Raw genomic sequence first — 11,163 nt, forward strand, 5'->3', positions numbered from 1 at the left:
ACATAGGTAGCCCAATCAGTATCCACAGTTACATTATCGCAGGATTGGGGTGTAACAGTTAAAAAATAAATAAATCACTGAAGAATCAGGTTTGAATATAAAATTGCCCTCTCTGGTTAGGGTTATTATGTGGTGGGGTTGGTTTGGTTTTTGTTTGCAAGGGTTCTGGGTTAGGCCAAATTGACACTAATTTGCCAGAAGCTTCTACTACTTGGAAGGCCTGCAACTAAACTCAGATACAAAGGACCAAAAGTATAAAGCACAACAAGATAGCACTCACATTTCCCCGGAGCTCCCTGCCCCAGCTTCTAATCAGTACACCCCAGCCCCTCTCCCTTCCCTTTGAAAGTAACCAGCATTATTTAAGGTGTTGAGCCTAAACAGCTATGCTGAACTTAAATCATTCCCAGCCAGTAATGCTATTCTTACCTGCCTCTAAACTAGGAATTTAGGGAATTAAATCCTAAACCCTCAGGTCACTGGCTGGCTTGACAAGCTCTCCTTCTAAGATGATGCCTGGAGCAGGGTCCAGCAGGGCTTTAATACTAAAGCTTTTTTTGTTATGAAAACATGACTAATTTATTTTCACGCTAAACCCTAACTGATTCCATCCATTTATAATAAATGGAAGTACATGTTCTCTATACAGGAAAGGAACAGGCTGAGCATGAAAAGCAGTTGCCACTTAAAGAAATTAAATATAACTATTCATTTTACTATACTTAAAGTGAAAAATACTCAAAGACAATGAAAAGAAATACTTTGCTGTCTCTCTCAATCAACATGCATACCTGTGGCACACAAAAAGCAGTTTCTCTTCTTTTTGCCTGCTTTGCACACATTCACAATGCTCAATAAACGTTCATCATTTGGAGTGAAAATATCCCTCTGTAAGGCATGCTTGATTGCAGTCATTTTCTCCCAGCTGAAAAACAGGTTTAAAAAAGTCATTCCGAGTACAAGGTAACGTTCAAGCACATTTATGAACTGGTTAAATACTGAGAACAGCAGTTATTTTCTTGATAGTAACTGTGGTTCTTCAAGAGGTTGTCATCTATGTGGATCCCCTCTGTGTGTGCAAGTGCCTCATCAGAATCTTTGAACAGTGCTGCCCATTGAGCCATGTCTGCACTATGCATGTCCTTGTGCCCCCACCTACCAAGGGCATAAAGGCAGAGCTGCCTCAACTGTCCCACAGTTCCCTCACTAATTCAGAATCCCAGGTACAGTGGGTGCCAAAAAAAAGTGGGGATGGAGGATGACTCATTAGATCCATATGAATGAAAAGATCTCAAAGAACAGTAGCCATTATAAAAGGTAAGTAACCATTCTCTCTTTGAGTATTTATCTTGAAAGTAATAAACAGTGCCCCATTTGAAAGGTGAGATTGAAGAGATTCCTAACTACTACTAAACAGTGACTGTAAATATACCCCTACCACATTTGGCATCTTATCTTACAGCCAGGTCAAGGGCATAGGATTTAACAAAAGGGGATTACTCCACATAGTCTTGCTGATCTCAGATATGGGGAATATTTCTAAAGCATGCAGAGGAGGCAGCCTGTGATCTTTGATTGCTGGTACACCTCTCCCTACAAACACATGATTGAAATACACTGCATAATACATTTAGGTATTCTCTTGGAAAAAATGGCCTGCCCCTTTGAAATGCTACTTATGGCAGCAGAATGTCTGTCTAAAGGGCTTTGTTCTATCAAAACATAACAAGTCCCTTGAAACTTCCAAAGTGTGGACGGTTTTTTTTTCATGGAGAAGAATGAGATTTTGGAAAGAAAAAAGAGATTAACAGATTATTCCTAAAATTGTGTCAGATTTGGGATGAGGTCTCAACACCACCTTATCTCTGTGAAACATTGTGTGAGGGTTAGTGATGACAGCTTGTTAGTTTGCTGAGCCTTCTAGAGAATAAAATGCACCGCTACAGACTAGGGACCGAATGGTTAGGCAGCAGTTCTGCGGAAAAGGACCTAGGGGTGACAGTGGATGAGAAGCTGGATATGAGTCAGCAGTGTGCCCTTGTTGCCAAGAAGGCCAATGGCATTTTGGGATGTATAAGTAGGGGCATAGCGAGCAGATCGAGGGACGTGATCATTCCCCTCTATTCGACATTGGTGAGGCCTCATCTGGAGTACTGTGTCCAGTTTTGGGCCCCACACTACAAGAAGGATGTGGATAAATTGGAGAGAGTCCAGCGAAGGGCAACAAAAATGATTAGGGGTCTAGAACACATGACTTATGAGGAGAGGCTGAGGGAGCTGGGATTGTTTAGTCTGCAGAAGAGAAGAATGAGGGGGGGATTTGATAGCTGCTTTCAACTACCTGAGAGGTGGTTCCAGAGAGGATGGTTCTAGACTATTCTCAGTGGTGGAAGAGGACAGGACAAGGAGTAATGGTCTCAAGTTGCAGTGGGCGAGGTTTAGATTGGATATTAGGAAAAACTTTTTCACTAAGAGGGTCGTGAAACACTGGAATGCGTTACCTAGGGAGGTGGTAGAATCTCCTTCCTTAGAGGTTTTTAAGGTCAGGCTTGACAAAGCCCTGGCTGGGATGATTTAACTGGGAATTGGTCCTGCTTCGAGCAGGGGGTTGGACTAGATGACCTCCTGGGGTCCCTTCCAACCCTGATATTCTATGATTCTATGAAATGGTGTAAAGAATTGAGAGAGGCTCAAAGAGGGGGCTCCATGAGTTTGTAAGGAAAATAAAGTAACCCCTTTAAAAATCTGGATACAATGGAGAGAAAACTATGTTTGAATCAGCTATGTGTGGGGTAGGCACGCCAAATGCACTGCAAGGTATACCTTAATGGAATTAAATGCAGAATATAATCAAGGATTATAGATATAGAGACCTTCAATGTGTCAAGGTTGCACTTAGCTGCCCAAACTGAAAATCTTTTCTATTTAGATAAATAAGTTTTCCTCATGGAGAGCTTCCTGCTTTTCAGTAGGATTTCTTGAACTTGTAGCAAACTGTCAGTAGCATTCAACCAGCCAACATCCAGTCTGTCAGATGCAACAATTTTGGTTCCGGGTGAAGCATCTGACCTTAGGTTTGAGATACTAGTCTGGAGGTGCTATTAGAGACTAAATAGAGATCCCAAGGAGATCTGGTAAACAGAATTATCTTAACCAATATGGAGCTATCAGGATCAGCATGGCTGCATCCTCTCTGATTTGCCATACTGGCCTGGGTATCAGGGCAAATGGCAGAAATCCATACAAGACCTTGATGCCATGGTACAAAGAAGGATCCTGGGCTCATGCCTCCCTTGGACAAGCCTAGACAGTGCGTGTTCTCTTTTGTGGCAAACAGGTATATAATGGGACTTCCCCCACTGGTGAAATACTGATATGATAGTGGAGCTCTTCAGAGACCACATATGGTTGGTAACAGATTGTCTACTTAGAAAGTCTGCTTGATAGTTGCTGACACCTGGAAGATGCAGAGCAGCTAAGGGTTATCCCATTTTGTCAGTACCACATTCATAACTTGATTGCCTCCTGGCAAAGGAGTAATCAATAGGCAACTCCTTGATTTTTAACACATCTGTAATGTATTACATAGTCTGAAAACCTACACGGTGAAATTCTTTGGAACAGGTAGGAATGCTATGCAAGTTTGATTGCTCATAATTCTAGAAGGTTTATATGTTTATTCATGTCCTTTTGGGACCAAATTCCTTGTATCTAAAAAGTGATCAATGTCTTTTTAGGACATCAATTCCCTTTAAGGAATTACGTTTGTTTTATTGATTGTTCGAAAAGGGACAACTTCAACAGAGTACCCCTGGATTTTCTTCTCCTGGTCCAAAGAGAACGGCACACCGAGCAGTGGGTGTGACACCCAGCTATCACCAAGACAAAAACAGCGGCAGCTAAGGCAACATGTAAGCAGACCAAGTTTGTTCAGGATGGGCATACTTTGAAGTCCATGGGCTTTGAATCTCCATTTTAGGCTTGAAGCACTGGCGGAAAGAACAAGGCAAAAACAGATTTAAAAAAAAATTTTTTTGAGGGGGGAATAAAATAAAATTAAAAAGGGAAGTTGTTGGTAATTAACACCAGCTAACTGGAAGAGAGAGAATTCTGTTAAGGGTTAGTGGGTGGTCACTGCTTGTTCCATCTTGCTGCCACAGGTGGTACATGGAACTGAGGGAGGGTTTCAGCCACTCTGCCCTGTACAATCTCGGATGATGGGGCATGAGGGCATACACAGTGCAGGCCTGGCTCAAGGTACATCCCTTTTCAAAAATTCCAATTTTGCGCACATGAGATGCATGTACACTTAGATAAGGATCCACAAGGATACCTACTCAAAGAATAGACATTTTAGTTTTCTGTCTAATTCTCCTGACCAAGAAAAGGACTTTAGTTTCCCAGTGACCAGAGAAACCAGAGATACACCCATTTGAAACAATTTTTAATGGTTCAACTCACATTACCGTGAAGACAGACAAAAGTGAGAGGGAGCATATGGGTGAGTGGAAGAAGAATTATTATAAAAACCTTTATATAATATATATATATAGCCATTCTGTACTATTAAACATCTTACTGCTGAAAACAAGTTTGCTTCTCATTAATTTCTTTATTTTAAAACCACACAAATACTAATCGCATTTATTGTTGAATGTTCAAGGAGACCAGCATATTGCTTTTGTTGGTGATGCCACTAAACAATTGAGTAGTGTATTAAAAGAAAAACAGTATTTTTACTTCCAGTGCTTGTTATGGGCTTTGACCCAGAATTCAAATGATCCCAGAATAGATAGATATTCTTTCAAATAGTTCATCGGAGTCTTTGAACCGGTCCAACCAGACGTCTCATATCAAACAGGATGTTGCTTTTGAACCTCAGCGAGAGTTTAAGTTAGTGCCTAATGCCAAACTGAAGGTAATCTTCCCAGCCACTGCCTTCACTCCAAAATTCAGCTTGCACTCTGCTACCACATTTATGCAGTGCACCTTGATATTATATGATGTTTATAGAGGTCAATTAAATGCTGGATATCTTCATGGTACTGCAAGATGTGAGTTCCCCTTCAAGAATAAAATATCCCATCAGATACTTTGTGAAACACCTAAAAACAAATTCCTGCATTTAGAGAGAATTTGAAAAACTAACTGTTGTGCCTGAGGAGAGGAGCTGTGAACCAGCCATTATATGCCTTGAAGATTGATTGCCTGGAACCTGACTCAGTATTCAATGGGAAGACACTGTAGACAGCAGAGTAAAGATACGATATTCATTCTACTTGACCTCTCTGTAATTTTTGATGTAGTTCACTATGAAGTGTGGTTAATCCAACATAGCTAAAGGAGACAATGCAGCACCGCAATGTCGACGTTACTCCTCTTACATCCCACCCCTGGCTCCCCCTCCTCTAGCATATCCAACAAATGGCTCATTTCTACTTTCAAGCCCCTTCACAGTCAATCTTCACCCTGTCTGTCTTTCATTTGCTATCAATGCTCACTTCCAATTGGCCCATGATGCCAGCTGGCCTCCATAACTCATTTGTTAAGTTTTCAAATAAGCACCTTTGTGCTTTCTCGCATAACTCCGCGTCATGCTTAGGAAGAGCTCACCATAAACATTCACAAAGCTACCCCATTATCTTCCTTCAAACCCCTCCTCAGAACTCTCCCTTGCTGTGATGCCTACAAAAAAAAACCCCAACAACCCTTGACAACAGGGTGCTTGTGTGTTGTAACCACCGCTTATGACCAATATTGTCTTCTTGTACTCCATCTGTCTACATCCATATGTTGTCTCATCTTGTATTTAGACTGTAAGCTCCTTGGGCCAAGGATTGTCTTTTTGTACTGTGTTTGCACAGCACCTAGCACAATGGGGTCCTCATCCATGACTCAGACTCATAGGGGTCAATAATAATCATTCCTCTCTAATGGCATGTAGCGTAGCAATCAGCAACTGTTTCTCTTCCATAATCATCTTGCCTAAAAAGTCTTCTTAGGAGCTGCCCTTCTTCTCTCCTCCAATATGTATGTGAGATCACATCAATGTCTAGCAAGATGCTATAGACTCCACTGCTAACACAACCCAGATTAAATCCAGCTCTACATTGTCATTTTCCTCAGACGCAACCAATGCTACCAGAAGGATGCCTACACATGCTCCTAAATAAAAGAAAGATGACAAACTCAACTCAAGCAAAACCAAAGTAACACTGATCAGAAGAGGGGAACTGCTTTGAAGGAATAACTGAGAGTGTGGCCCTGCCCCTGCTTTCTTTACTTCAAGTGGTGCAAAATCTTGAGTCCTGCTAGACTCTTCACTAAATCTAGATTCCCAGTGGCAAAATAATCTACATTCATCAAGCTAAGAAATGGGAGCCTTTCCTTCTGGACAAGGATTTGACTACAATAATCCACATGTTTAATCACCTCCAGAATGATTACTCCTGGGGGAATTCTGCATCACTGCATGTGTGCAGAATTCACATCCCCTGCAGATTTCTTTACTTCCCTGCAGAAAAATGACTTCTGATTGGGAAGCCTCAAGAGTGGTCATGGGCCCCTCCCCAGCAGCACAGGCAGATCAGTTTGGGTGCCTGGATAAGCCAGTAGAGACATAAATCACCGCCAGGGAGGTTGAGCAGTCATGTGTGTGACAGAGAAAGACACACTGTCCCTCTTACACACACTCGGCATGGAGGGGCAAGGCTTTGGGTTGTTTTTGAGGAGGTAGGCCTGGGGCAGTCTTGGTCCTCTCAGGCAGAGCAGAATGTAGCAGCCTGTCTATTTAGTGACTTATTCTTAGTGAACTGTTCCTGTTATCTTTGTGAATCCCGCAGGGGTATAAAACAGGTGTAAAAGTTTTAAGGCTCCTTTACATTGCCAGAATGGGGTAGTCTTATTTTAAAGGACAGTATGGCTTATAAATGCTTATGGTATTTTAGTGATTAGACTAAATTTTTGGACTGAAAACATTTCCTACCAAAATATGCTCCATGAACTGTTTGCTACTGACTTTTCTGGAGATGGTCAGTAGCCAATTTAAATTGTGAGTTTGATTCCTCAGCCCTCACTTGCTCTTCAGTTGCCTAAGATGTAACACTGAGCATATGATTGCATATATTTGTTGACTAATAACTAGAAATAAAGGGTCAAATTACTATTAGACTATTAGTAATAGCTACATTACTATTAGACAAAGGAGGTTTGGGGATTTCCTCCAATGCTCCCCACTCCCATTCTCCATCCATTGGACAGTAATATAAATAACCAAAATAACTGACATCAGCACGATTATATTGTGTTATTATTACAAATAAAATATGCAGATTTTTTAATTTTTTTGGAGCAGAATTCCCCCAGAAGTAAATTATTAATGCCACTCTGTATCTGGGGCTAGAAGTGGAAGTAACAGACTCTCCAACTTGTGCAGAATGTCATAGCCTCTTTCTCTTCAGTCAGATAGGCGAGTGGTGAGCACATCAACTCTGTGCACCAATCTTTCCACAGGCTTTACAGTCCACCCTCTAGTACCAGTTCAAGGCCTTGGTCCCAATCTTCAAAGACGTCAATGGGCCAGGAGGACCCAGCTACATCAGAGATCTCATCTCCATATATATACCAACAAGACAGACGTGCTTTTCTGAGACAATGCATCTGACAAAGCCTAAAATGAAGTATGAGAGAACTGTAGATAAAGCTTTTTTGGCTCAGTAACAAGCTTTGAGAGGAGCTAGGAATATAGGACTCCCGAGGCATTGAATCCAGTTCTCTGCTATCACAGGCAACCCCATCATATACTCCCATTCATAAATTTATCAAGCTCCATCATAAAACTAGTTAGGCTGTTTGCCCCCATTACTCCTATTGGGAGGCTGTTCCAGAACCTCACTCCTCTAATGGTTAGAAACTTTATTCTACTTTCCAAACTAAATTTATCCATGGCCAGGTTATACCTATATGTCCTTGCTCCATCATGGTCCCTTAGCTTAAATAGCTCTTCTCCTACCTGATATCTCCCCAGATATATTTAGACAGAACAGTCATATCCCCACTCAGCCTTCATTTTGCTACATTAAACAAGCCAAGCTTTTTTAATCTCCTCTCATAAGATTCTTCTGAAACTGAGACCAATCCAGAGTCTGAAAAAGCCAGTTTCCATTCAGAGCCTCCCTATGATGAAAAGGGGAAGAGCAGATGACGCCCTACTTGTCTTCATGTAATCACCTCACAGATCTAATTTACCTGCAAAGCACTTCGATATCACAACAAAAACTACAAGGAAAACCTTCAATAAGCAGAGAGTGTGCCAGGCAAGTCTATTTACTGAGCCCTGCCAGTATGCACACACTAGAAGAAACAGACCCTGCCCTGAGAAAGTTACAAATAGCCTATTGAACTGGAATGCCTTCCAAGGAACAAGGAATCTCTTCTGCGATATATGCAAAAGAGTGTATGCAACGTATAATTAACAGCCTGGCTTTTAACTTATGCCCTGCCTTGACAACGACATATGCTGAACTCCCACAGCGAATGTCCTGTAGCTGGCACTGCCCTATCCCAGCGCAGACCGAGTCCCCTCCCGAGACTGCAACACGAGTAGTAACGTCCTGCCTCCCGTTAACTGGGAAATCCACTCACAGAAACACGGACAACAGTAAATCCGGTCCACTTAAGACAGACAGAACCACGTCAGGTAGGCTGCGAGCCCCGGGCCCCGCTGGCTTTACCACCATTTCCTTACATCGTTTTTCCTTGTTGGTGTGGGAAGGTGCGAGGCGGACTGCGCAGAGCGCTGTCAGACTGGCCCGGCGGGGACCGCGGCCCTCAACCCCCGCGCGGTGTCAGGGGACACCTGTTACAGCCGCGACGCGCCCGCAGGCAGCGCCGGCCTCTGCTCGCGGGGCGCGGCCGGGATCAGTGCCGGTCACCGCCGTGACCGCACGGGGCGCGGGGGACGAAACGCCGCTGGTGGCCGGGCGCCTGGCGGTCAGGGAGAGCGGAGCCCTGGCGCGGTCACTACACCGGGGCCGCCCCCCCCAGACCAGAGAGACGGGCGCGGCGCCGCCGCGGCGGGGACCGGGCACTGACACACGGGGCGGGGGCTGTTCGGAGCTACAGCCGCAGGGGGCGGTGCTGCCCGGTCTCTGCGCGGAGCGGGGTTACCGGGGCCAACTCCCCCTTACCGCGGGGCCCGGGCAAGCGTGCGCAAAGACAGGGGCGTGTCTCCTCCTTAGGGCGCAGCAGCTCCGCCTCCGGCCCATTTAACGCCGCCGCCGCTCGCAAAGACCCGGCCGCTGCCGCGCAACAGGGAACCGCGGCGGCTTCCTCTTCCTGTCACGTGACGAGGGCGGCCCGGAAACACCGCAGACTACTGAGGGAGGCTCTCGCTGGACAGGGCGACGCCTCTCGGCGGGCCGGAGCAACCGCCCAATCACTGCTGTCCTCGCTGGCTCGGCAAGGAAGTGGGGAGGGCGATGGAGCGAGCAAATAGGAGCCCAGGCTGGCGGCAGGGGGCGTGGCTCCTCTTGGGTCACCGTGGGGGAGGGGGGAATGAAGGGGAAGGGTGGCACGGCTGATCTGGGACTGTGGGAGGCAGGGGGAGAGGTCCTGAGTCCGGCGTGGGGAGGGGGAACTAAACTAGGGCAACAGGATCACCAGGCCCGAGCCAGGCCCCCAGGGCACCTGTCAGCAGCACCATTGCTTTTTACAGAATTTATATGTTAAAAATTAACTTTCTAGCCCTTTTGCTGACTAGAAGCCCTTTGGCAGGTGATACTGGAGTGCCTGCCATCTCCTGAGCCTGCGTGCAGCCTGACACCATCATCACCCTAAGAAGGGAGAGCTGCCCCCTTCATCTCACTGGCGGGTTAACTCTGAGTCATAATGGCAAGTGAAATATTATAAACAAAAGTAATTTTCCCTCTGTTGATATTCACCCCTTCTTGTCAACTGTTGAGAATAGGCTACTTCCACCTTAATTGAATTGGCCTTCCTAACACTGCCCCCAATCCCCACCCCCTTGGTAAGGCAACTCCCATCTTTTCGTGTGCTGTAATATGTATACTCCTTACTGTATTTTTCACTCCATGCATCTAATGAAGTGGGTTTTAGCCCAAGAAAGCTTATGCCCAAATAAATGTGTTAGTCTCTAAGGTGCCACAAGAACTTCTCATTGTTTTTGCAGATACAGACTAACACGGCTACCACTGTCATTAAATCTGTCATTATTAACCTTGTTCTTTATGCAGCACTATCAGTGTAGTAGCTGCTTTACCTGCAAATATGAAGACAAAGTCCCTGCCCCAAAGAGTTTGCAACCAAGCAGACAAGAGAGAGATGTAATGTAGGATGCAACAAAAGCAAAGTTGATTGCATATTGAAGTGTATGATGTTTGTGTATCATCAGCTGGCTTCATGACAGGGACAGCTAAGAGCTTTTATGCTGGATACTTAAGTAAAACATCCAGCTAAGCTGGTATTGTAAGTGAAATTTGGGAGTACGACAAGGCTTGAGTATCACTTCTCTAACACTCTCTTGGTTAAGGTTTCCTCAGAAGCAAGGTGAAAGTTTGAACAACTAAACTTAAATACAATTGTTAAATGGTGAAATGTAAAACTAAACAACACAGAGTGGTTAAAAACAGCAGTATCTGATCAACTCTGGATCCTTTTCCACTGATCTACAGCCACTGACCTTTTGGCACAGTTTTAAGTGCAGCATGTACTACTTCTGCCACTTCTTTTAAAACGAATTAGTCTGTGCTGTTATAAAATAGTGTTAAGTAAGTTGCATGTGAAAGACATATTGCACAACTTCTCTGTAGAGTTGCTCTGAAAATTGGGTTACTACAATCCTTATAATGTACAGAAGGACATAGGTTTTTAACTTGAAAATTGCCACGAAACACAAAGTAAATAATGCACTTCTATCATTTTTCACATAAGGATCTCAAATCACTTTACAGCCCCACAACCCCAGTTTCAGATAGGCAAGGGGCACAAGGTTCACATTACACATAACGGAAAAGCAGATTATCATGTGGGGTTGAAAGCAGAAGTTATTTAACAGTACTTTGCAACTCTACACAACAGTTCAGGATAAGAAGCGAAGAAGTCCATATCCCATTAAAACCGCAAGGGAATTACCTGATTTGGAAT

The 11,163-nt window shown here is 44.2% G+C and overlaps 1 protein-coding gene across 13 annotated transcripts in view; it reads right to left on the bottom strand.

Annotated features, from left to right (window-relative positions):
* The window catches only part of EXOC1 (exocyst complex component 1), a 57,519-nt gene extending 48,162 nt beyond the window's left edge, over positions 1-9,357 (bottom strand). For 8 of the 13 annotated variants that reach the window (XM_075127910.1, XM_075127908.1, XM_075127904.1 and 5 more), the window contains exons 1-2: positions 9,189-9,356; positions 792-925 (exon numbers count right to left, since the gene is read on the bottom strand). In XM_075127910.1, the coding sequence (XP_074984011.1) occupies positions 792-915 (124 nt within the window). In that variant the 5' untranslated portion in view covers positions 916-925; positions 9,189-9,356. Of the gene's footprint in view, positions 1-791; positions 926-8,643; positions 8,663-8,746; positions 8,892-9,188 lie in introns of those variants that run through there. The other 5 variants (XM_075127901.1, XM_075127902.1, XM_048848237.2 and 2 more) reach the window with 3 other exon arrangements.
* Between the last annotated feature and the right edge of the window lie 1,806 nt (positions 9,358-11,163).

This window comes from Caretta caretta, chromosome 4 (genome assembly GCF_965140235.1).
Source record: "Caretta caretta isolate rCarCar2 chromosome 4, rCarCar1.hap1, whole genome shotgun sequence".
Lineage (NCBI taxonomy): Eukaryota > Metazoa > Chordata > Testudines > Cheloniidae > Caretta > Caretta caretta.